Genomic DNA, 27,714 nt, shown 5'->3' with positions numbered 1-27,714 from the left:
TGACAATGGAATTGTGTAGCATTTTGATGTGTACAAATTATATGGCACTGCAGCGTCCCGGGCACAGCTGAATCTTACTGCCTTGATCTTGCTCGAGGTTCTTCAGAAACGTCAAGTAACAATATGATGAAGCACTAAGATTATGCAAATGTTAGACTGTACTGCCAATTTGTCCGCTGAGTTAGAGAGTTTAAAGAAGAGTTTGTAAAATATTTATCATTTTTGAAGCTTGCAATTTTACTTGTTGCAAACTCATTATTAAGTTAAAGCCTCCACAGGTTTCACAGAGAAATATGAGTAATTAATCAAGATTGCTTTACCATTGAAGAGACCTTGAAAACATAGACTTTACGTTCTAAAAGTTTAATTGCAGGTAAAAAGCTCCAATTCTTAATTATTGTACCGCGTATACATAGATAAAATTTAAAAATGCCTTTGTGAGATTAGCTAGCTGTTGCTCAGCGCTAAGACATTGGAAGAGCTGATTGCCCCGAGACTGAAAAAAACCCAGAAATATTCAACTAATAATCTAAAAAGACCACAGAAAATGCTTGTGGCTTCTTTTTTAAAAGCCCAGTTATTATAATTTATCTCGGGCTGATTAGAAACCCAAAGGAGTCAGAATGCAGCTTCTGGACCACGTGTTGATTGTGCAGCTCTTCAAGACTTTCAATTTTAATAAACGGCTTGAAATGTAATTTAGCTAGGTACTTGTATTAAAAAAGCACGATGAAACTATGGAGAGGTACATTACTAAAATGAAAGTAAAGAGGTTATTTTATGAAAACACGATCGGCACGATTGCTGGGATTTCAATCTCGCGGAATCCCTCAGCAGCAAAACTGACTGATGTTAAATAGCGAAGGTTTCAGGTACGATACTGATGTGGCCATATTGCAGACGTATTATAAGTAGAAAGCTGTATTATGGCCTGACAAGATGCATCTGTTCACTTGTAAATGAAAGCATGAGCATCGATGTCTTCAGAGGTAAGCCATTATTACTAAGTAAATTCTAAAATGAATGATTTAGATTCATTACTCAAGGCCCTTGAACGTGACTAGTGTTTGATGTGTATTTTCTGCACGGCAACCTTACCAAAGCAAGACTTCCACTAAGCCTTTCATTTAGATAAGAAGAATGAGTTTCCCAATAAATTAAAATCCAGCATCTTCAGCGTGATAAGTGTTGATCAAAGCAAATCGCAACTCCAGGAAATACTTGCAAAATTGCAACAGTCGGTATTTACCGTCTTCAATATCCTCGTAACTTCTACTGAGTACAAACATTTGAAACATTGCTTCCTCATGGTGGGCAGTTAAGACACCCCTTGTCTTGCAATGCAAATGAAACTGGATTACGCCTCTGTGTTCAGTTGCTCATCCACATAATTGCTTGAAGGTTCCTATCCAAAATTTATGTTTGGCCACCACTCGGTTTACTGAAAAAGTGAATCTATTCAAATAACATCTGGACTGAGCGTAGTGACAGCGTAATTCAATTAATAATTGGAAATTAATTAATAATTGGCTATTCTAAATGCTAATTCTGGGATGAAAAAAGTCAATATATTTGTATGAAACTGCTGAGAAGTCAAATTAAAATTGAATATTTCCTTAAAACATGAATGAAATTGAAAAATATATAAGGGGTTTATGAGGAAAAAGTTTTAAAAACAATAATTTTCTGAACATCTTTTACTTTTTCTCCCCTATGATGTATGACGGATGGAGATACACATGACAATAAAAATGATTAACTACAACCATTTTCTGCTTGAATTGATGCAGTCTCCTTGAAAAGTTACAACAGCTAGATATATGAATACATTTAGATTTCACAGTAAATAATTCCTAACAACTAAAAAATCATCTTATTTTCCTCGATACATATGATAGTCTGGATTTGCATTTTTCTGAAAATGCTGTAAATAATTCTGTGTTCACAACAGTGGAACACAGAGCAAAAATTGTCCTTGTCTACATTCAAAAAAATGAATTTTAATGGGATTATTTTTGTATTTAATAGATCAAAAAGACTGCATTTTCACTTTGTTGTAGAAGATAACCCTAGGATTTGGAACACACAGGCTTATGCTCTAATGAATAGTTAATCAGTTACAAAACAGAATTGCTGTTTCCTTGATGAAAAATGAATGAATCAATGAATGTGAGGACTATCAAAGAATGGTCAATAGCTTCATAACCAGCAGATTCACCTGGGATGTAAAAGAATGGGACAGGAACTTGACTGTCCCGAGTACAAAATGAAGGCTTTAACTTCAAGGCTAATTAAATTACCTTATAATTTTATCTTGATTTTTACTAAAAGCAATATGTCATGCACGGGATACTATCGAAAAATGTTAGAATCTGAAGGGGGAAAAATGTGAGAATGATTGTTTCTCTCCTAGTTTCAAGAACAATCAGCAATAATTTCCCATTTTGAAGCTTTCTGAACATTCTATAATGTACCGCAGCCTACATACAAAACCTAGCCAGGAATGTTTCGAAAAGCTCTATAACAAAACAATTAATGATTAGCTTTTGATAAATGAAAAGGGTGTCTGCCCTTCAGTTAAGATATTCCATAAATAAATGGTTTGATTTTGAAAAGTCAAAAACTCAGAAGAATTTATCAGGAGTTTCTCCATTAAATCTAGACATCTCATTAGTTGCCTAAGTTAGGAGTACAGGTTGTTTATATTTTATCTATAGACAAAAACATTACAAGAATTTGGCATCTCTAGAGGTCAGTTAATTACTGATACTGGACGGAGACTAGAGCAACAATGCACGTAACCTAAGCACCTTGAAGTTTTTGCCTTCAACATCTAAAGCTACCAGGCTGGTGAGGGGTCTGGAGACAAGGTCATATGAGGAGAGGCTGAGGGAGCTGGGCATGTTTAGCTTGGAGAAGAGGAGGCTGAGGGGAGACCTCATTGCCCTCTACAACTCCCTGAAAGGAGGTTGGAGAGAGGTGGGTCTTGGTCTCTTCTCCCAAGTGAAGAGGGCCAGAGGAAATGGTCTGAAGTTGCAGCAGGGGAGGTTCAGATTAGATATTAGGAAGAATTACTTTACTGAAAGAGTGGTCAGGCACTGGAACAGCCTGCCCAGGGAGGTGGCTGAGTCACCATCCCTAGAGGTGTTTAAGAAACGTCTAGATGTGGCACTTCAGGGCATGCTCTAGTGGCAGAGATTGTAGGGGTTTGGTTGGACTCGATGATCTCAAAGGTCCTTTCCAACCACGAAGATTCTATGATTCTATGATCTGGTCAGCAGTTGACACATCTGAATTTTATCTAAATTGGGAAAGCTTCTTTGGAAATCTCACTTTAACTACAACAGAAGTCATCTAAGTTACCTTTAGCATTACAGCTGATTCATAGGGTGCCTTTTATAGGTTTTAGTGGCCAGTTCTTATGCCATATGTAAATGTGCATTTATTTCTGTTCTCTACTTTGCCGTTCCTGCAGCGTGCTGAAAAATTGTTGTGATTATGTGATAATTACTGCTGCATTCTTACAATTTAGCAAATTGTTTTATTTACGCAAAAGGAAGCAACAAAGCAGCAGGACTATTATCCAGATTTTTGAAATAGCTCTACTATAGCAATTTTACTGTATAGGAATTAACATGCCATTGATAAATTATAATAAGACATTTAGATAAGTGCATTTGTGCATCCTGTAGAGGGCACTAATACACATATAAAAAGTTCATCATAAGCAAGTTTATAGCATGTATTTAAAAAGTCACTGTAAAAATGTCTTAAAATATTATTGAACTCATGAAAAAATGAAAATGTGAGATGAATCCCCACATGTATTTTTACACTGCTGAAACAGAGATATGTTCATATAATGCGTTTGGGTGCCTATTAGACCAAAATGAAACCAAAATGTTCCTACCTCCAATTATCGAAAGTCGGGTTTTTTTTGCAGATCTGAGAAATAAATTTAAGCTATAATATCAGTTCCTCACAAGTTTTTAAAAAATTTTCTATTTGATATTACCACCAGATATCTTAATTATCACCTATTATGACTGTCTTTTTATTCCTGCTCTTTAATTTAAGTTCTGGTTTTCTCTCCACAAGTAAATTACGCAGATGAATACAGCATGTTCAAACCTGGCACTACCACAATGCAAAAGGGCAAATGACTTAACTTAGATAAGTCTTTACTGCAGTTCTGAATCGAAATTCTGCAGCTGTGAGAGAGAGGGTGAATGCGCAACAGTAATTTTGTCACTTAGTATTCTCACCTGCAAGTCCGCATAGCAGTCAAGTAAGCCTTTTAATTTAGCAACAAAATGGGAGCAGGTGTATTTCACATCAGTTAACTGCAATGACTGTAAACCACCAATGGTGATGTTAGCTAATATGTATTAATCACAGCAAAGACACCACATTTTCTGCAGTAAAGGAGGAGATACTAAAGCATACTGCAATATGCTAAAGTTGGCCAAAAATATGCATCTTTTGCCAAAGACTCAGATGTTCTTGCAAGCAAGAACCGCTAGAGAGTTGCCACCCACCTCACAGAGGCGGTGGGGAGAGGGTTTATGGCAGTAATTTACTGCTAGATCTACCGCTCCATTTTCAAGACAGGGCTGAGCTGGTCACACAGGCATCTTTTAGCGCCGGTCTCCACGCTCCCTTCTACGACACCAAGGAGCAGTATCAGGACTCAGATCACAGCCCCAGGTCAGATTACCTGGAAAGCTTTGTAACAGCCCAGCTCCGCTGTGAGTCTTGTGGCATAACCCTCATCTAATTTTTGCTCTTTTACTGTTTGCGAGTCAGGAGAGACTCAGAAATCACACTCTCGTCACTGCGGCAATACACCTCTCATAAATCCACTGTAAGACTTTTAAGGTTTAAGCACTTTTCATTGCCTTGCTACATACCAAGGCACCTCTGGCTAAAAGTAGCAAAGCAGGCTTTACTTCTGCATCAAAATTCGGTGCGGTCAGCTGCCAGAGAAACCTGTTGTTCACGTCCTCTTAGACATTACACTACATTATGTTCAGGCACTTTCAGAACAGACTACTGAACACCAGGCACCGGGGTCGTCATGTCTAGGGAACAGAACATCACACAATGACAGTCATCTTGAAATCAGTTCTTTCACTTTATCACTTTTAAGTTAAAATTACAGAAAGGATATATTTCCTACGTCCAGCTATCGACAAAAGACCTTACCAGGTTTAGAGACAGGTTAAGGGACAAAAAAGAAAACGCTTCTTATTTTGCCTTTTCTTCAGATCAACTCTGAGAGGTATTTCTCTATATTATCCAGTTAACAAGCCATCATGATACTTACCAATGCAGCCTTTCGGCTTTCCCTGAAGAGAACCTTATTCGGAAAGACCTCTATTCTTACATTCTTAAACCTTCCAAGGGAATTTATTTCTTTTAGATTCAGTCTTCCCTGTCCTTTAGTCTCCCTCTCCCCTACAGATCTCTTACCACTGTAAGTAACGTGTTCTGGTTTTTTCAGCAGGATACTCCCTCTGCTCCTTTCCTTGTTTTGTATTGAAAGTTCCTTTTAATATCCATACTAATTTTTCACATTAATGCTTTGCCAAAATGAAGTTGTTTTGAGTTACTGTTAGTTTTTCTGTCATGAAGAAGAAAAAAAAAAAAAAAAAAAGAGTATTTTCATTAAAACTTCAAATTCAGAAACTCTAATTGGTCTTTTGCTTTCATCCTAAATCTAAATATAAACCAGGGAAGCAAGGCCAAGAATGACAGTGAGAAGAAAAAAAAATTGCAACTATAAAAAGCCTGAAAACAGTCCTGACAGCCAAAACATGAAATAAACTTGTTGACAAATACTCTTTCTGCCCAGTATGCTTTATCTATTGCGTTTTCTCTGTTCCACACAGAGAGTGTAAAAACAGATTAAAGAAGTAGTCCGTCGTTTGGTAATGCTGCTAAGATAAAAATAGCAAAAATGATACAGCTGGTTTGCTTGATACGAAAATAAATATTTTGAAGAAGGTTATTTCCCTTTGATGTTTAATGAGAAAAGACTTTCAGATGTAACTACCAATGCCACCTCCTGCTTTTGACCATACATTGGGAAAGGAATTTTTCAAGTGAACCTAGCATTTGGCTACCGCCAGTATTTCGCTTTGTTGATCTCGGATACATCGTGTGTCTTAGTGTGATATCCAGGTACTTTGAAAGTTTTACGTGCTGCTGTATCTAGACCTTTGACCACCATAACATACTTGCTTCGCAGAGAGTGATGCAGAAAAAGGACATGAGAAAGCACTATTCCTAGCTGCACTGTAAGCGGTGTAACCTATGGTACTTGCTATCACTTCTATCACCCTTTATGTATCAGATTGGTTTAGAACGATGATGACTTCAGGGCAAAGTCTCCACTTGAGCTAAATGACATTCTGGCATTTGTAAAGGAAAAAGGCTGCCTGGAGGAACTGAAAGGCCCGTCTCTGTGTGTGTGTGTGTGTGCGTGCACGCGCTTAGATCTATGCTCTAGTAGTCTTTTTTTAGCATGCTTACAAACCACGTTTCAAATGTTTTACAAACGTGCTACCTAACAGCTTCGATGAAAACCAAGATGGTTGCTAAAGAACAGTTATCATAAAACTGAACTCTAACGCTTTCTAAGTAGGAACAGGTAGATAAATATATCCCACTACACCCGTTACGGATACTGGTGTTGACAGGATCCATACAAGTGTTCTTCATATTTCAAAACAGTAAAATTTACGGCATGCAAATTCACTCCAGTTTATCTCTGAATGTAATAAATACCATCAGGAAACACCGACATGTAGGTTTTAGTGTGGGCTACAAACTATGGTCTGATGATTTCTGAAAGGTGAGGTCTTCAGTAGCTTTACCTTGCTAAGCTCATTCATCCTATCCCTTCTTGTTGTGGTGAAATGTGCTTTTTCATGCAGCTTTCTTATCTTCCCTTTGCTGTACAGAATCGTACTTAGAAGTGAAGTCAAAAATACATACCAAAAGTAGCTAACTCCTAAAACAGAAGTACAGGAAATACACTACGCGAAGAGGAACTGTACACAGAAGGAAATAAAGAGCAAGAGAATTGTCCCTTTTTATGGCCAAAACCAAATTCTTTTCATCATCTCTCGAGAAAGATAAAAGGGTGTCTTCATAATGCTATTTTAGAATGTCACCACGGTTAACCACGGATGCTTTAGTTTGCCAAGTTATGATCAAAACCAGACACATTTGTTGTGTGTTCTTCCATTCTAATGCCATTTTGCGAATTAATCCTGTGAAACGACAGCTTTTTATAGTGTTTCGAAACACTGCAATTTGGCACTAACTTTGCTCAGCATCATACCTAGGAATGCCCACCTCATCGAAGCATATGGTTTGGACCAATATACTTGATTGTGACAGCATTTATTCAAATAGGAACCAAAAAATCTGCATTCCTAGATTAGCACTGATTTGGAATGGAATATCCCAAAACTCCGTACCTCAGTTCAAGTAAAACGAAAACAGTTAATATGACCAGACAAGAGACCACTCAAAGAAAAATATATAATATTAATTGCACACTGTTATGCACAATTGAACAGTATGAAATAATAATGTAAAAAAAGAATAAAGTTTTAGCCCTTTTGGAAAAAATAATAAAAATTAGAAATGACAGTCAATGAAACTAATGAGAGTGACTTTTAGAAATGTATCAGGCATAAAATATATGCTAGTGAAAGTAGATTAATTGAAAAGCAGAAAAGGGAAGTGAAAAGATAAATTTTCCCCAAGGAATTTAAATATGAAATAGGAAGAGGTCCTCGCTAAATTATTTATAAATTAATAAATGGGGATGCTAATTAATGCAGAAGAAAAACCAAGCAACTCAATCTCAGCAACAGTCCAAGATCCTAAGAACTATTTATTACTCCAGTCTTGCAAAGTTCCTCATTATATGCTTTATTTTCAGTGGACCAAAATTCAAGCACACTAAATGCTTTATAGGATTACTGCCAGAATGCCTAACTACTGGCCACGCAAATTCAAACCCAAAGGATGGGCAACGTAGTTCTGAAAAATGTGCTCAGACGAAGGAAGCAACTAAAATCACAAAACATGGGTGAGAAAAATGTATATTTTAACAACCTATATAATTCATAGTTGCTTTTAAAAAGCTTTGGTGAACTTAAGCATCAATTTAGTTTATTCATTCAAGGCTCATTGTTCCTCCTATACAATTAAAAGGCAATTCTTACACTGATTTCAAGGTCCAGGCTACTAGTCCCAGTTGATGGGGGCTGACAAGGATGGAGAAGAAGCATCATCTGTTTTATATTTGCTTTTGGTAAATTTTCTATAGAATGAATTTACCAGCAACTGTGTTTGCTATCACAATGTTTTGAAAATGAGTGTGGCAAAATAAACCTTGCAATTTTAACTACAAGTTTTGTGCAGGACAACTAAATTGCAAGGATTAAGCTTATCCAATAATGAAACAAACACACTTCTGATGTATGTCAAAAAAGTTTGGATTGCAAATCCTAACAAGTCACAAAAAAAGTAATCGTCATCAAATCACCATCACAACTTATTTACTGAAATTCAAACAATTAAATACAAGAGAGATACGATTTGTTCACAGATGTTTCACAACCTGAAAGCCACCCATTTCTACAATGGAACTGCTTAACACAACTTTTCAAAAATGTATTAGTTCTGTTCTTGGAAACTTGTCTTAGCCTGGTGATATTCATATGTTTAGAGAGGCCAGGCTGTCAGGGGCCCTTATATCAGTCCTGTGTCTATAAAATTACTGTCCCTGTTATGTTCAACTTATCCAGACCTAAATAACCAGGTGACACTCAAATTTAGGAATTAAAGTCTAAGAAAGAGGTAAGAAGAAGAAATAAATTAATTACTTAAAGAAAAAGACTAGGTGAGGTCTGAAGAAATTGAGAAGGATTCCCCAAGAAGGACGCTTGCTCTGATTCTTGCTTGCCCATTTGAAAAGCTTCAGGAATTTCTTACAAGCGAGGACAAAGTAGGAGAAGACATATAGAGTCTATGTTTTTAAGCCAGAAATGTCTGACCAGGCACAAACACAGTATCACATAGCCAAATAAAACCTAATAAATTCTGCTGGAAGTCAGGGCAAATTCAGTCAGAACAAGGTCTACATCAATGCAATTCCCAGTTTCAAGACCATTCACACTAAATTGGGTCTAGTTAGATTTCAAGTAAACGGAAAATTTTTTTGCATCCACATACAATGTACTGTTTAGTCTTACCTTGAGATTCTTGTCTGATGATGAGATCTCAGAAAAAGGTGGCTTCTCCCTGGAGAAGTGCCTGCTGGGAACAACTGGTTTGGCTGGTAGATGGAAGAAGTTTGAATAGGAGTGGTAGTACATAATGAAGTTCTACCCTATCTGAAAGACTTGTGCTCATCTTAATGACAGGTCTCCCAAGAAACAAAAGTACTCATGGGGTAAAGAAACAAAGCTGTTGACCAGTCACTGGTTGACAGAAATGGTCAACCAGTGACTGGTCAACAGCCATGTGGAAGGGATGAGAACTCTGAAGGACTTCCCTGGAACAAGCCAGAGCACAAGTATTAACTGTTTTCGAAGAAGTGCAGACAGTAGAGCTGGCAAATGGCTTGCCTGTCTCTGAAAGCAAATGCTGAAAGGCAGGAAAGAAAGCCAAGCAAGTGGGTGCTGGTTCTGTGGCTGTACATCACCACTTGCTGCACTTCGTTTGGGGGTGCATGACCTTCCTTCTATAACAGAGGGATATTCCACCTCTCTCATAATGCCCCATTGTGCTACGACTTGCTCAGAATTTACAGAGAGACTTCAGTGATCCTCTATTTAATGAAAAAGGAAATCTTGGAGAAAGGAATAAAATTATTTCCTATTGTTTTACTTTTACTTTGTAGAAGAGAAAAAAAGGAAGTTTACACTTAGCGTGAACAGAAACACTTTTATGCAAGTGTCAAAGTCAGAGTTTCGTAATTGATAGGTTTCATGAGAGATTAGTTAGAGATACAAATGGAGAGCTAGTTGCAAATGCATATACTCATCTCTTTCTTTGGTCACCCTGCCCACCTGTTTTTGCCTATTAAACACTGTATTATAGCTAAAAAAACCCTTAAAGAATATAAATAAAACTACAATGAAGAGGACTGTATCTATCACATGTCAGTAAGAATTATTCTGGTGTAAATCTCTGCCAGTGTTACATACAGAACAACAACAGTATATTGTTGTACTGGCACCTTCCAGACATTACTGAAACCTGACTGACCTTGTTAAATTGTCTGCCATCTCCACCTAGTCTTGCTAAGTGTTTTACATTAAACCCTCATATAATCTATAATTTCATGTTTTCTATAGAGACTTCGTAAATACTATGCACATTACATTTATCAACTTTAAATGATTCTCCCACAAAAATATTCTTGTTTTTTATGGAAAGAAACTTTTTATAATTTCTGGTATAAATTCAAGTGAGGTAGGGTTACTTTAGTGACTGTTTGTTCTGATAAATAAAAGCTCAAAAAAGCCCCAAATATTTGTTAGTAATAAAGTATTAAAATGCAATAAGAAATAAAATGAAGCATTTAAAATTAAAGCAGAAACTTATGAGAAGTGTGCCCGCCTATAATAGTGACAGCTGCAAAGAGTAGGACATTACTCTTGAGGTTAGAAAGAATAAATTGTATTGAATTTACATAAGTTGCCTTGTGACTAGAAATAAAAAGAAAATATCGGTCTCCTCTAAGGCACATTCCTTGCTGTGATCAGTAAGTTCAAAACCAAATCAGGATCAACCAGCTCATCTCCAACAGATGTTGGTATAATTTGTTCTGTAGAAGAAAATGAAGGGAATTCTACATTGTCTAAAGCCAAACTATTCCAGTGTTTCACTATTTATTCCACTAAAAAGTCTTTGTTTTGTCTTTTTCTTAACTGATAGAGAGCATCCCTTGTTTTTCAACAGGCAGTTTCTCAAGGCCTTCAGACTGATCCTATATTCCCTTTGATATTTTTTTCTTCAAGATCAACAGCACCATCTTTTTCTCTCTTCCCTCGGAGATCATGCTTCTGGACATGTAATAAATCTCTTGGCTCTGGATTCTATCCAGTTGTTAACTGAACAATGGTACACCAAACTGGACTAAGCACTTTGGGAGGACTTTGCCAGTCTTGAATAGAGCAGATCTGCAGGCTTTACTCCTATTTACACATTCTAACTTCGTATTTGACTTTCTTGCGTCACATGATGCTCTTCAGCTTGTGATCCAAAATCCTTCTTAACTCTTTTGCTGAGGACTTCTGTGAGCCTTGCTTATGAATTCTCTGAGGCTTTAAGATCGGCCTCTGGAAGTCAATTTGATTTTGTTTTGCTGTTATGTTTCCCTGTAACTTTCAAACAGGGCATGTTCTCATTACATGGTGGTTGCCCTCTCTCAGATTTTCTTCTACCTTCAGTTCCTCCCCACTGATCAGCAACACTCCTTACGTTACTTTTTCAACACTGTGTTATCCTTATAATCTATAAATCTTTTTGTACAGTCTGTGTCTTGATTTTTTTTTTTTTCCCAAAAGACGTCTATCTCTGTAGTTAAAAGAAACAAGAGGCCTCCAAACATTCCAAAATGCTGTCACCAGGCCTCGTGCATTAGATGATTCTTTTTTACATATAAAAAGCTTCATCTGTATAATCTTTTTGGTTTGGTGGTCAACAATACCACCTAGGTCCTCTGCCCTTTCATCAGTACCCGTGAAGCATAAATCTATTTGAATTTTGAATCTCCGAGCAATTATACATTCTTCAGATGCATCCATTTCTGCCTCAATATTGAGGGGTTTTGTTTCATTCTCTTTTTATAAGATTATTCTTACCACATATAATTTAATTCCTTTTATAGAATGTATGTTGATTTTTGCTCTTCCTTCTGTATTTTACATTACCCATTCTGAATTCTTATACATTTCTATCCACATTTAATCTTCGTACTTCCATACTTCCTGAACCTTGAGCAAAGCTATATTGTTATATACTTTTAATTCACATACAAAGGCCTATATACATTGCTGATATTTTTCTAGAGCCAAAGTGATGCCTTATTATGTTTGTGTCTTGGTGAGCTGAATTTAATGCTGTCAGACACTGTGAAATGTAAACTCGTCATTAGCCACAATGAGGATAGGAATTCAAATTCCCAATGTAGGCTGCAGGCCGTATTTTTGTGGGCGATATAATCTTTTTTCTGGAGTTGCTTCCTGTGGGTGAGATTATTCCTAGCTTATAGGAGTCTGCTATGAATAAGCTTTGAGATGTATTGCAGAGCAGAAATGATCTGAATCTATATTTTTCACAGCTTTGACTGCATACCTGCTTTATAAATAGATCTACGGATAACAGTGAAGACCGAGATGTTACTGGTGGTGGAAATCTGCTAACTTTTCCTCTGAGTAAAGCTCTGTCTCAAACTGTGACTGCCATGGACTCAAAGAGAAAACCTCCCTGTGAGGATTTCTGTATTTATTCTTTCTGCTACTTTCTACCTAAATTTAGAGTGAAGATCTTCCTGTTCATTCCCGTAAGTTTTGGAAGTATGATGTATGTCATTAAATATTCTTGTATAATGTCACCATGCAGTTTACAGCTACTAAATACCTTAGCCTGTACTAAAAGTTCAGTAAAAAATTTGCCTTAAGATTGGATAAAAATGAAAAAAGACGCTTTGTAGTGGTTTCAGAGGAAACAAAGTGCAGTTCTGACATGTATTACATGGCTCACAGAAAGCGCTACATCGGTATATTGTTTGGGAAAAGTCAAATGCCTGCAATATTTCCTAAAAATGTACTAGTATCACTCCTATTCTGAAGGCTTTACAAATTGAAATCCAAATGATCTCATCTTCTAGCATCTAATGAGAATACTGTTCCAGGACAAAAAGAAGATATTTTTGGCCTGTATTATCATCATTATAGGGCGAGTCTTTGGAGCCAAATACTCCTTTCATTGAACCACTGCAGCCTGACCCGTATCTCCAACAATAGAATTTTGTTTCCAGGCAGAAGTAAATCACAAGCAAGTATTTTAAGGCAAAAAAAAAAGAAAAAAAAAGGGAATGCTAGAGCTCCTTTATGATTCACCTTTCCCTCCTGTGAGTAGCTGTATCTTAAAAATAGAGATGCCTGAGGACATGTGAGCGTCAGGCATAGCTCAGGTTTTAACAGTTAGAATTTCACTACAAAATCTGAATCCAGTTCATATCCAGTTCCTGCATCAAAACCTTCTGAATGTTTAGTGTGTGTTTGTTTGGAAAACCGGTTTGGTTTGATTTAAGAGTTATCTCAGCTCACTCATCATGGGGCAATTTTCCACTGGGCTTTAACCCTTACACAGGCCATGTGGGTCGGCCTGGTAACATGCAATTCAGGCCCTTCAAAATTAGAACTAGTTTAAATTTCATCTGTGGACTCTGCACGGTCCTTAACAGGGAATGTGGAATATGATTGGCAGTAGGACGCAGACATGCCAAAAATATTCATTCTTACATGGGTCACAAATATCCAATAACTTAATTTTGCTGTCAAAAGAGTAACCTGAAAACCAGATTCAATCTGGAAGTTAGAATCAGTCTCTGGATCAATACTGCTCTGTACCAGACCACACCAAATAGTCTCTTCACTAAACTTTGGGAAGCTGCTGGCTGCGTTCTGCACAGGAACAGCTCAGGTAAGTACAGAATCACCTCAAAACCCTAAGCCCTATTTAACAGAATTAAAGAGATTACAGCCCAGAAGGAGAGGAAAGGATTAAAATCTGTCTTCTCTCATAACTGATGTTATCATCAAAAAAGGAAAAAAAAAAAATTAATATGGAAGGAGAGGTATTCAGAAAGCATGGATTATAGAAAGGTTGAGTCTCTAGGTAGAGGATGATTTTCTCCTACCTAAACATCAAAAGAGCGTCATTTTGCTGGGTTTTTTTTTCTTTCTTTTCCTTTCTCCTGCCTGCCTATATGCTGGTTCCTCCTATGTCTCTGTCTATAGAACAGCCTTGTTGAGTATTTATGTCTCTGTCTATAGAACAGCCTTGTTGAGTATTTTTCAGTAGAATGGCTGTGAGAAATCGAGCGTATTTTCCTGGGCTGGCTTGCACATTTATCTGCTTTTGGGTCTACTCCCTTTTCAGAAAAACTTTTTTTGTCGAGGCTTCTTTCTCTTTACATACATTCCCGAGACCAATCATTCTGTTCCTTGGCGTGTTTTTGTTCAAGTGCCAAAAATCAAAACCTTTCTTTTGCAAACAAACTGTTATTATCCTTAGGTCAATGGGGTCCTCCAACAACCTACACAGTCACCTGCAGGCTGACCTAAGTACATACTGCTTGTAACCTGAGCTGTCTGGATGCGTTCTATCCTTAACTAGAAGATATAAATTTACTTGTGCTATGTCCTGGGTAAGAAATTTATTTATTTAGTCTCACCACTTTTAGCCTGCCTATAAAACTTCCCGTTCATAGACAGCTTGGAGCTCACACCTATACGCTCGTAATCGGCTCTACGGTTGTACCTCAAGAGGAATGCTCTGACAGGTTGCTCTGTTGCCAAGTGGTTAGACTTCTGCAATAATATTATCTTTCAATCAGAGCTCTCATACAGACAAGTCTGGACGTTAAGTGCTTCCTTGAGATCTAAATAAGCTTATCGCAAACCTTGTTCATCCAGCACATTTTGGTGTACATATTCCTCAGTTGTCATTACCGAGGAAACACAGAAATTCTAGAAAAGTAATGCATTTTTCTTACTGACAGATGATGATGCAAGAATCCTCGTTCATTCAGTGTTCAGGGTACTGAGAGTCTGGCATATCTACTTAAAGGTTTAACTTTTCACTACAACATCAAATACAGCAGTTTTACTGTGGTCACATAATTTGGCTGCGTAAACCAGCTTAAAGTGATTAAGAGCTTCCCTTCATCTTGTGCCACTTCACTTGCCAAACTCCCTCTGTCCTGAACGACAATCCACCAACCGAACGTGGCAAATCCAAGATCTTCTTTCCCATTCATCCTGAAATTCCTATTCAGTCTCTGAAGGCACAAGATTTAAGCCTACTGTAATGACAACATACATCAAATAATCATTTATTTTTCTACATTTCAGTACTTGTTATAAATATTTTATTTCAACTCTTCCAACCTAATTTGCAATTCACATATATTTCCTCATATTTCTGTCATATTTCCTTTTTATAGCCATAAGCCATATTTCTACTTTATCATTTCATTTTAACTACTCTGGAAGACCTTCCTATATCTCAATTACCTGCAAACTCACAGTCCTACAGCACAATCTTAAAATCAAAACTGAGGTACTGCTGCACTCCTCTGCACGTTAATTCTGGATGTTATTAGAATATTATTAGAATATAAGTATGTAGGTACCTTCTGATGTTTCCGTGATAGATCAAGGCTCTCATCTTTCGTCCAGCATTGCTTTGAGCAAAGCCATACTGAACCCACTATAAACATATACTTTAGTGTAATGAAAAATATACTTGCAACCCTTCACAGATTTTTCCCTGACACTGTTCTGGTGTCAAAGTAGCTTTGGCCTACATCTGTCCCGCTATTAATCTGAGAAAATTTCTATTAAAATGGCAGTATGCTATCTCCTGTCCTTCTCTGACTTCCACCTTTCTACATAACTTTGCTATTTGACAAGGAAGAAGGCTCGTGGGAGGTCATAATGGTCTGCAAAGTTTTTATGCCTCTTCTTTTTGTTTCTCCTACAGATGGTAGGTACAAGCCTTATTACAACTGCAATTCCCACGACGAGATCTATTATTACCTTTGAAATATGGAAACAAAGTGATCTTCAGCTAATTGTATCAGCTCACACAATACAGACACGGAGCTCCATATATCTGAAAAGTTTTGTGTTTCAATAAATTATGGAAGCAGTTGAAATCTATAGAACCATTACTAAAATCTTGGGTTGAAGTTTTTAATTAGCTTCTTACTTATTTTTAGTGGGAAAATACTGCTGTTAACATATTAATTACCGTTACAACAAAATTCAGTTTTATACAGAAAGGACTTTAGGTCCTGCGCTAAACCAGATCACAACGCACAGACATTCAGCAGTAAGGGATGAAAGAAAAGCCAGCAGCTAAGAAAGTAATAGAAAACAAAATAAATTAGTTCTCCACAGAGGTGAGTAATATTTTCCAAACAATCTAGACTGGGTTATTTAGAAGAAGTGATACAGCTTATTTACAGCAACCTGGAAGACATAATTGGATTTGACTGCAGACCATAAATGGCTTCTGATGGAAGAACTACATGGTTTACTTTGCAAACCCATTTTTGCCTTGCCTTTTTTTAGACACAGTTAATAAAAAAGCCACATGTGCAAGTACAACTGATTTAGAAAAAAGGTACCTAAACCTGTAACAAATCAAGTTATGCTATTGTTTTTATGGATCTTGGAAGAAGAATCAGAGATAAAATCATGGTTAAACAAAGAACGCTTTAGCCAAGTCTGAATGAAGTATATAGATCAGAAGAACATGTAGGAGACAATATGAGAATTGAATTGCGGTCTCTTCTTCAAAAATCACAGAAAGAGAAACACTTTTTTCAAAAAAGCTAAATGTTTGTATAATTTGGATAAAACATTTTAAGTTCAATGAAAAGAAAAAAGTTTCTGATGATAAGCTTTTAGCCTTAACTGAGCAAACCACCTCCAAAGTCAGGAGGAGAAAATTTAGTTACGTTGTCCAAAAAAGTAGGCGTTTTGCTTAGAACATAACGAGATGACCTCCACTTTTTCTTAATGCCTTTTATACAGCTGCTAACTAAAAGTTTGGTTTAGGAAAAAAGAGGATGGCAAACTGTAGTAACACAGACATACAGTGAAAGTTTTCATAGAAAGAATTACAACCTTCTTTCATAGCAGTGTCTCAGAAAATGTGCATTGAGCTTGGCCTTCTCAATCTGTTTTCTCAGAGGTACTCTGGCAGGCATAAACCCGAGTCACGATATATGCCTGTACTCCCACCTACCAGTGTCACCAATACAGTGTTTTCAAGTTCTGCTACAAGAATGTCTTATAGAGATAGTATTGCATTTAAAAGAAATATGAAATAAAAGCAGAGGGCAGAAAACTTTGTATTCAGATTTAAGTAACAGACGTAAAAATCAAACAGATACCCTCGCTCTGTAACGGCAGAGGAGCGAAGAAGACTCCATGATGCTACAGACGGTGTCCACTCATGGGGCCAGGGTGACGAGGAGGGATGGAGAAAGGTTTAATGATGTGCAGAAAGGAACCTGTGAGTCCACCAGAAACTCAGCTGCTTATTCCTGCTTGTTTCCCAGCTCTTTGGCAATCTCTTTATTTCATCATGCCTTTCTCTTCCCTCCTTACAAAGCTCCATGATACATGTTGAGCTTGGTGGTAGGAGACATCCCTGCACAAAGGGGCATTAGCCAGCTGCACTTCTAACAGCTCTGTCTAACAAAGCAAAGGCTGAATCTTTTTCCTTCTCTCCTTGAATGATAAAGTAGAGAAGAGCTAACACAGGTAACAGAAAAAGCAAAAGTAACAGTGGAAGGAAGAATAAGAAGTCTAAATTAAATCAGCCAACTGCCTAATTCTAAAGTGAGAGAGTCTTTATCGGAAATATATAGCTGCAATATCTCTAAAACACAAAGTACTACTTCTGACTTCATTTTTTTCTCATCTAGGAAATAAATTAAAATCTGGATTACTAGCCTGTTTCTACTATACCTTTCTCCTTGGAATATGCTGCCTATAGAAAAATTTACAAATAAAAATGATACAAAAATAATCAATGAGAAGCTGTAAACTTAATCTTTCAAGTTTTTATTAATCAAGAATTTCTTACACTGCCTTATGATAGATTTCTTTTGAAAGCTGTGCATTACAAAAGCATTCTTCTGAATTGAGAAAAAAATATCATATAAAACAAATCCCACATTGCCACAGTGGTTTATAAATGTCCATGAAATGGGTATACTTTAGAAAATGTATTACCAAATGCATCACTTATTGGACCCATTTACAGTGAAGTGTTTCCAAAGAGAGACACAGTTAAGCAAGAAAATAGGAATAGGTTTTCATTGTAATACCACACTTAAATATCTACATGTGAGAGTTTCATCTACAAATAAGTACAGCTTATTTTTGCTTTTTGATATTCATTTTTTATTTTCCCTATTCTTCCATAACTCCTTTCCTATTTCACCCCAAGGCACCGCGATTATCAAAACACAGGCTCGAGAGAAGTACACTAAAAAAAATAATCTGGTTGATGTTTGACATTATGGTGCCTTGCCAGGTTTCATCAGTCATAGCATATCATACAGAGTTAACGCAGTCTGATTGACGCAACTCACAGGGGCTCATCACCTTTCACGTGTTTGCTGAAGAATTTAAAGGTATCGCACAATCTTTGGACGAAATTCAAAGAGCTAATATATGAAAGAAAGATTTTGTTATTTCATTCACCCATGAAGACAGAATTATTTTTTTTTTAACCTTTGGGAGATTATTTTAAAAAAATACTTTTCTTGAGATTGCATGGATCATACAACTTTCAGTCTCCGTTGGGAAATCAACATTAAATAATTTCAGCTTTAGACTGAAGTCAACGGTAAAGCATAGATGTCTCACTATAGCTTTATTACTTGGCTGCAGATTAGTACTTATGCTGCAAAAAGCCTTTTAGGGATACAGAAATTGAGACAGGAGGTTATTCTAAGCCTTTCATAAATGCTCATTAATTTAGAAATCTAATATTCTTCCCTTCATTCTGTGGGATAATATTTTTCTCCTCTAACAAGATGATGGAAGGGTTAACCTAAAGTGGGTCCGAGGGATTTAAAGCATAAAATTTTGAAACTAGCCTTTTATAGACTCATTATAAGATAGTTTACTAATGAAGCATTTTTCAAAAGAAGATGATTATCCAGAAATTAGAAAGAATGATCCCAACCTCATTAAATTACTTTTGAATAAACACAAGACAACAATTTTCAAGTGATATTTAAAAATAAATTACACTTTCAAATTACAATTACAAAACACCTTAACACATTTTTCTAAAGAAACAGCCCAAGATGTTGGACATTAGGCTATTTAATGGCATATAATTTGTATTCGACTTCATGACCTAAATGACAACATTCAGAACCCGATAAATCCTCCAATACGCATATTTTCTTTGTAATATTTAAATGCTGTCTAAACTTTTTTTTCTGCATGTGCAAGTAATTAAATTCACTGTTTTTATAGTTTTAACCCTAAAATATTTTTTCTAGTTCAATGAAAGAATGTCTTTGAAAATTCAATCAATCCTAACTGTTGTTTATTTTTCATTTTAGCCACAGAAGGAAAATCAATTACTTGTACAAACAACTCTAGTAGTGAGGTCCTGTGGTGGGACTCAACAAGTATACAGTAATCCCTGAAACTCAGATGAATATATCGAAGTAGCACTAATGTAGGTTTTCCTAAATTTTACTTTTTTTTTTAGTAATTTGTTTTAATTTGGGGTGGGGGGGAGCTTAATATAAATGCATGTATAGTCAGGTGTATTTCTACAACTAAGGAGAAAATCCTGTTCTTTTCTCAGGGAACAATTTTATACCCCATACTAAGCATCATTGAATAAATTTCCGTTAGTTGTTCTGCATTCTCTACCACTGATGCCAACAGGTGCTGTGGGAACTCAACCACTTTGAAGTTAAAGACAGTTGAGCAGTGCTTTGCTTTTGAAGTCTGATAAAAAAAAATTGCCATGACATCTACAACTTATGACTACATTTCTTAATGGCAGGAAATCTAATCCTCAGTGCCATTTCTGAGATGTTTTATGTTTTAACTTATGACAGATGCTTTGAAATCTCCTGTGTCAATTGTATATTTAAGATTAACTTTCTCAGTATTTAATATTCTCATCAAGTTTGAATTCTAGCAGGAGTCAGTACAATTCTCTTTTTCTTTCTTGTGTTAGCCCAGTTACTGTCTTGGGTTTTACTATGGTAAAATTCATAATTCATGTACGACTGCTATCTATGAAGACCCCTGCTGACTCAAAAAAACACTAATGTCTCCCTCTCCTAACTCCAAATTTGGAAAACCAATACAATTTAGTGTATTGTATTGGATACTGCAACACCACTAAACTGCCTGCTTGTAAAAGCCCTTTTTTTTTTTTTTTTTTTTTTGGCTAGAGAAGACAGACAAGGTCAGATGGGAATGAAAGAGGAAGAAAAGTTATCCCCCATATACTTGGAAGCAACAGTCTTGAGGCTCATGAAGAAAGTTCAGTCATAGCTTGACCTTGGACTTCCTGGATCTATTTTAATGCTATATCTGGCATTACATGGAAGTAGAACTACCTAATTATTTTTTTTAAAGGCTTAAAGTTGCTAGTAATGCATTTCTTAGTTTTAAAGACCAGAAGGGGATATCTTATCATAATCATCATAAACCAGAACCTTCTTATACTTTCTACACAATTGAACTTTCAAAATAGTAGGTTGATTTCAAACTCTGTAACTCAGGCATCCGGAGATGTAGACTAACCTAAAGCTAACCACCCCTGGCTGGTGAAGCAACTCAAGTTTTGTATCTTATTTTAGATTATGAGTGGGTAGCTCAAGTCCAGCCCAAGTCCAGATGAGATTTTATTAAGCAGTCACAGTTAAAGCATTTATCTAAAACAAACCTACGTAACTGATTATTTTTTTCATGAGCTGACGGTTTTCTAATATCAAATGAGTTACTAATAAACATATATATATGTATATATATAACAATGACAGTAAAATACCAATGAGAATTATTTTTCTTCTTCTATTGAACAAATGTTCAAGTCAAGACTAAGTTTCTACTTACTACACTTCAGCTGAGCCTCCTAAAGTGCAGCACTGTATATACTCTTAATTCACATGGAAGTGAGACTTCACACTTTGTATACGGAAAAAACAAAGGTATATAACAATAGTTTTTTCCATTGTGAAGGGGCATTATCTAAACAAATGGCATAGAAACAACAAAAAAACGCTTTACTAACAGTAACATATGAAAGTCAAATAACTGTGGTAAGGGTGATTTTTAACATAGTAGGTCCTGCAGAGCTTAAATTAAAATCTACCTTTAGATGAATCATTTTTAGATTACATGATATCTTTTGGTTGATCAAGCAATCCCTGATGACGCGAAGATGTTTTCCTTTCCCGTGGATGAAAATTTTTTAGAAGGCTGATAGACTAATTATGACTAAGGCTATTAAAAAGGAAAAAAGAAAGTTTACAGCCATTTAGAAACCTTATGATCACCATACCTGTGACTCTCAGTCTGTCGGCTCCAATGACAATCTCATCTTCATCCGCAGAAAACAACACTTTTCCACCTTCACTTGCCCTCACTTCAAATCTCTTACACTGGGCCTCTACAGCATCAGCTCCTGAAATCAAGGAAGTGAATGTTTCAACTAAGATATTTTGCAAGAATAGATGTAATCACCAGCTTACATGGAACACCGAAAACACATAGAGTACATGAGGCTTTTATAAAATAGTTGACTTTCTGTAAGGCTAGTAGGAAATTTATATTACAGAATATTGTTAAATGAATTTACAGACTATTTAACTATTGCACATCAGGACAGAATTGAAAATAACGATGAGAAATATCTATTTCAGTGTGATGTGTGGAAGTCAACACAAGCATTTAGAATGTACTTAAACCCTGAGATTTTGAAATGCCAATTCAGACAGAACTTTCTGGGGTTTGCTCAGTTGAAATTGGAGTTTCTTGCCAATGGAAAAAAAGATAACATGAGCTTATTCCATAAAGACCAAGAAATCAACACAGCAGAAACAGGTATTTTTCATTCAGTGCTACTACAAACCTGAAAAGCGAAATAAAAAAATTAAAAAGCCAAAAAAAAACAAACAAAAAAGATAAACTGAGATATCATGATTTAGATCATATTCTATGAAACAAAACTCCCGGTGTCTCCAAGCTCCAAAAGCCTAAAATAATTCTGAAATCAAACAGACCTATGGAATTGCATTAACAGTGCAATAAAAAAAAAGTTTGCAGACATCAAAACTCTCGTTAAATTTACTATGCTCTTCAATTTACAGGTCTTCTTCAGTGTTTTGTCTGCTAAGTTGTTTCTGAAAATTTATTTTATTAATCAGTGACAGCAAAACTTTACTTCTGAAAATGGTGTTGCAAAGCAATGAACGCCTATAATGCAACCAGCTGTAAGACAAATCACAAGATATATGACAATTTTTTCATTGATCCCTAATTAGATTTCTAATGTACATCTGGAATGACACATCAATCTGTATGGGTAAAAGTTATGGGGAAGACATTATGGACAAAGGAATACATGTATGTCATTTCAGCTTATCGATCTGGCTTATAGGTTTGTAAAAACGCCTGCTTCCATAATGTGGAAGTTTTCATTTTAATATGTAAATGCACATTACCAATTACATAATGAGAAATATAAAAGCTGTGATAATTAATTTTGGATGAGGAATTGCCATAGCAACCCTTGATTTGCAGAATCAGCTATAAAATCGATAAAACAATTCCTCTTACTTTCAGATCAACTTACATTTGTAAGGTGAAAAATTTCTGGTTGCTTTTAATTAATGAAAGTAAAAAGAAAATTATAAGATAAAAGGAATTATAAGAATACGTGTGATGCCCCGTTTTCTTGAAGTTAGACATGTTTATTCTTTTGTAAAAGTGTCAAATGGTACTTTCTCCCTCTCTCTGTACAATTGAACTTTATTTTAAATGTTATAATCAGGTTGTTGGCTTTGTTTTGAGAAAGTACCACATTTTTGTAAAGACGGACAGGAAGAGATTTTGGATAACCTAACGTTAGCCAAGGGATAAGGGCTATATCTCACAGACCTTTCCGGATGCTCACTAACAAAAGGTATGACAAAGTCTAAGTGTCCATCAGGTTAACTGTAATCACAACATACATTCACACACAGCTGAATTACTGAATTCAGCCATTACTCTTAAATACTTCCCAAAGGTCAGTGGTGGATTCCCTGACAGCGTTGTCCCAAGGCACATCTTAATTATTTGTTTATAATGCTAGCATTTAGCTAGCCATGCGTGCTAGCAATACTGTTGGGAGGGATACTCCTTCCTTCTGCACCGTCACAAGTTGAGATGTCTTCTTAAAAAGCTGTTAAATACCTATTTATATTTATTTGTTATACGAATGCTTATTTTATGACACCCAGTGAGATCTAGGCATTATCAGGCCTCTGGTGAGTTCAACAGACTGTTGTGTATCTGTCCAGTGGCAGAAACACAAGAAGAAATTAGGTCAATTTATCAATTTTTTCAATTTTAGTTCTTAGTTTGCAAATATGTTAAGCTTATATGTTGTTTTGCAAAACAATTCCATTGCAAAATAGATTATACTGTTCTTGACTATATTCAATTACTGTATGAAAATGGGATGACCGCATAAACTCAGATTACTGTAAGAACTGTAATAAACCAGATGACATTACTATTTCGTTCATTTAAAAGAGGGAAAAAATATAATAAATTGTAGACTGGTTTAAAATACTTGCAGAAATTATTGATTATTATTTATTGAGGACTTTTGAAGATTATATGATCCACTGATAATTTACGCACAGCTACAATTCAATGCTCAAAATGATATATGATAATCATGAGCAAACACTGCTCACAGTAGTAAAACCAAGGTGTAATCCTCTTCAGACAGCACTGCACAACAATGCTTATTTTAGGATGCTTCTCAAGGTTCAGAATAGGAAGACCTCTCGAGGTTAAAAGGATCCATGTTTTCTTCTTGAATACAACTACTTCCCGAAACCCTGTGGTCTGAAGGAAGATGTCTTGAGACTACATCGAAGTTGTTGCTGAAATTATTGATGACAAAATAAGTGGTAGCTTCATATTTGAAATAAGAATGCATGCTGCTGTTTAGCCATTTCATTATAGTTGGAAGTACAACTGTGCCCTCTCTGCGTGCCATTGATATTTTGCCCCTGTGTTCTCTGGAGGAAGAAAACCAACCCAGGCCTGTTACTAAGTTGCTTAGGTCGCCCTAATAAAATCGTACACTGAAAGGCTAAAAATCAAATAGCCTTACCATGGTAAACAGAGAAACCACTTAAATTTTACACAAGCCTTTTACAATGTCTAGCTTTTATTCATTGATATGTATTTTCTTACTGCTTCTGTTGAAATTTTTTTCAGAATTGGAAAAAATTCTGACACAATCAAAACATTCTATTTTGATACACTTTTGGAATAGTTGTTTGCTTTTGGCTTGGAGAAGTTTGTTCTTCATTGTGAAATATTTAAAAGATATGCAATTAGAAGGCATTAATTTAATGTAAAATTCACGAAAGCAGTATTAAAATTGACCTAAAATCTATTCCTTTGAGGAAAAATTGGAAGCAATCGTTTTTCCTGGTTTAGTCACAAGTTTGATTTCAAAATCTCACAATCTCCAAGCCCTTCTGGAATTGTATATTTGTTTTTCTGCACACGTCTAGTTTTGAATCATTCTGTAAATTTCATTCCATTCTAAGACAGGTCTTAGAATAGAATGAACTGCACTTCACGAGAGCTGGATTTGGAATCATTATGAGAAAGCACAGGTAGAGAATTCTGTTGTAAATTTCAGTAAACAAGAAATACGAATTGCGTTTTAAAACAAGAAGGTCATGGTTTCAGGTTGCTTAACAACTACCAGCATGTTCTCTGTGAAACTCTTGCGTACCTGAACACATTATCAAGCATAGCACTTGATAGCCTACCACAATAATCAAGGTAACATGCTTTAAAGTCTTTAACCACCACTGTATACGAAGCAAGGTATTCTTATCTCCCCCATTTTGCAGAAGGAAAAGATGCTGTACAAGACATAAGGGTACCACCAGTCCCTAAAATGCAGACAGTTCCTCCCGCTAACTACATTCATGGTACTCAGTATCTGATCCCCCTGCACGTGCCGGACTGGTGTGGCATCACCTGGACTGGTCTGGCGTCACCTGGACTGGTCTGGCGTCACCTGGACTGGTGTGGCTGCCGGGCACCCTGCCTGGGCGCTTGCCTTGCCTTTGGATGGAAACTGCAGTGAGGAGGAGGAGGAGGGAGGGCCCTCGAGTCTCGCTTCGACAGGCAGAGAGCGTATTCAGAGCCAAGTTTGGGGGGAAAAAAACCTGAGGACAAAAAGCTGAAAGTCCCTCCTACAACATCTAGCTAAAGGTCAGTCAGGATGTTTGTGCTATAACAGGTAATAAACCCGGGAAGACCGAGTACATTCTGCTTTACGTGAAGCATTGCCTGGAGGGCTGTTTGTAAAAATACGATGCTCATTTATGGAGACAGGTAATGAGAACATAACAAAGAAAAACAAAAAGCTCCACTCAACTGATTAGAAAAAAATTAATACAAGACAACAATGTTGTTGTTGTCATGTCAATAAACAACATGACAATGTTTATTGTCATGGCCCAGGAGATTTACTTTTCAGCCGTCATCTTCTGCAAAGCAAGGAGTCCACCGCAGCGTGCTGCCTGCCTGACAACAGCAGCAGCATCCCGCGGGGACAGGAGAGCACAGCTGGAAAAGGATGGGAGGTTAGACCTGTCACTGTCCTGCAACCATACTTACGAATCAGGAAACCAAAGGATAGTCACAAATAATTTAATACTAACTCGTTTTGTCTTTATTTAAAAGCTGATGATTGCTTAGCTGCCTAAAAGTAAGTGGCATTATAAGTACCGTGATGCTGTTAATTTACACACATGAAAGTTGTTAGTTCTCTAAAGAAAAGGAATTAACAGAGAACGCGAGAGAAATCAAAGAGAAAAAAGACCTGCCAAATTCTTACTCATTATATATCACTGCAAGTGACAGCCCGTGTTTCAAAAACTGCCTTTTAAAACTTGTGATGTATTCAGGATAATATAGCTTATCATGAAGAACAACTTACAGAACAACAATATGTAGCTTCAACATGGAAATGCATATATTTTAGTTGCATTTGTGCTTCTTCAGCATCACATTGCATAAAAGCACACCTAGAATTCCTCTAGTCCAAAACATCATTACAGGACATAACTCTACTTTTTTATGTTGAAAGAAACGGGCTTTACTACTATTGCACTCAGGGCTTCACAGTGCATCGCTTATCACTCACTCATTGCTGAAACAGCGGTTAGTGTATTCAAGCCACTTGAGAGCTTACTAACAAAACATAATACGTGTTAAGTTTGTCTGTTTGACGTAGAACCAGATGTGAACGTTATGAAAATGGCTTTGAAAAGTTAAACTGCCTACAGAGTAATCAATGCCATCAAAATGGAATTCTGTTTCATTACAATTTCATTTCCCAGTTGAAATAAGAGTAAGCAGTTGCATGTGCAATGTATTAGTGTATTGTCTTCTTAGCTGTAACGCAAAACGCTGTGTTCCGAAACCACTCTACAAACATACACGTCTCACAAAACGTCTGAATCTTTAATAGTGCTATGAAAAAAAATGATGAGAATTATCTCTTAGAATATCACGCATGAAGAAAGGAAATCTTTTGAAATTTTTAGCTCAAACTTGTAGAAAAATCACACTATCCACTATGCTTATTATCAACCAATGACGCTGCTTCAGTCCAGAGAAACATGCAAGAAAATCGATCTTCCAAATTCCGTTTGTAAAGGTAATTTCTAAAAAACACTTGGCTACCTGAAAAGCTTTCTAGCTGTGCTACTTCATACTATACCACCAACCTACTTCATACTAGAGATGCAGTCAGCTTCTTAATAGCTTTAAGCAGGATCAAGGCAAGTCCAAGGCAAACCCTCTTTTCAGCTTGTATCCAGGAAAACTATTTACTTGTAATTTCCGTTGTATAATAATGAATTAAATTATTAGGTTTCTGTGAAATTCCATTCATTTAAAGTATATAGATGAAACGTGTACATTTCACATTCCCCCATACATGGTATATAATGATGGTTTATAACAGATGCTTGTTGCACAGCAGTTGTGTAATCAAAGCTATCATTAAACCAGCTGCGCTAAACATGGTGCAAAGCATAAAATCATTCATTTTAGCTGCAGTGAAGGTGCGTTACATGAAAATGTTGGGCAGTACGTAAAATACGGATACAGAGAATTATAGTGCTGCAACCCAGATGAAACACTAATAGAGATTACATTTCAAGAAGGAACTGTGTCTATTTTGAATTTGTACAGTGTCTAGCTTGACTTAGTTATTAAGTAAAACCATAATTACAACAGTGAAGAATGCACACTTTCAACATTTTGCTTTTTAAAGTCAATGATGCCTTGTACTACTTTTATTATTATTCAGCCACCTGGCAGACAACAAATTCAGACATAGAAATGGGTAAGAAACCACCCACTCCAAATTAAATATAGGGACTAGAATTCAAAGGGAATGACCACAAATCTTTGATCTTTGTAAATGCAAAACATAATGAAATTCAACAGACTGTCTTCTGATTCTTCAATGAAAAATGGCTTATTCAAACATTTATTAAATGCAGGGTATTTTGGGATGACAAAGAAAGTTAGTTTTACGACAATGTGTTGATACTTCTGAGATTGGAGATAA

The 27,714-nt window shown here is 36.3% G+C and overlaps 1 protein-coding gene across 3 annotated transcripts in view; it reads right to left on the bottom strand.

The window, feature by feature from the left end:
* Positions 1–27,714, bottom strand: part of SGCZ (sarcoglycan zeta) — a 486,118-nt gene that overhangs the window by 29,423 nt on the left and 428,981 nt on the right. For all 3 annotated transcript variants that reach the window (XM_054203217.1, XM_054203218.1, XM_054203219.1), the window contains one exon: positions 21,388–21,510. In XM_054203217.1, the coding sequence (XP_054059192.1) occupies positions 21,388–21,510 (123 nt within the window). The remainder of the gene's footprint in view (positions 1–21,387; positions 21,511–27,714) is intronic.

The sequence above is a fragment of the Rissa tridactyla genome, chromosome 5 (genome assembly GCF_028500815.1).
Source record: "Rissa tridactyla isolate bRisTri1 chromosome 5, bRisTri1.patW.cur.20221130, whole genome shotgun sequence".
Lineage (NCBI taxonomy): Eukaryota > Metazoa > Chordata > Aves > Charadriiformes > Laridae > Rissa > Rissa tridactyla.
Note: the sequence above shows the minus strand (reverse complement) of the source record. Positions and strands in the feature narration are given on the sequence as shown.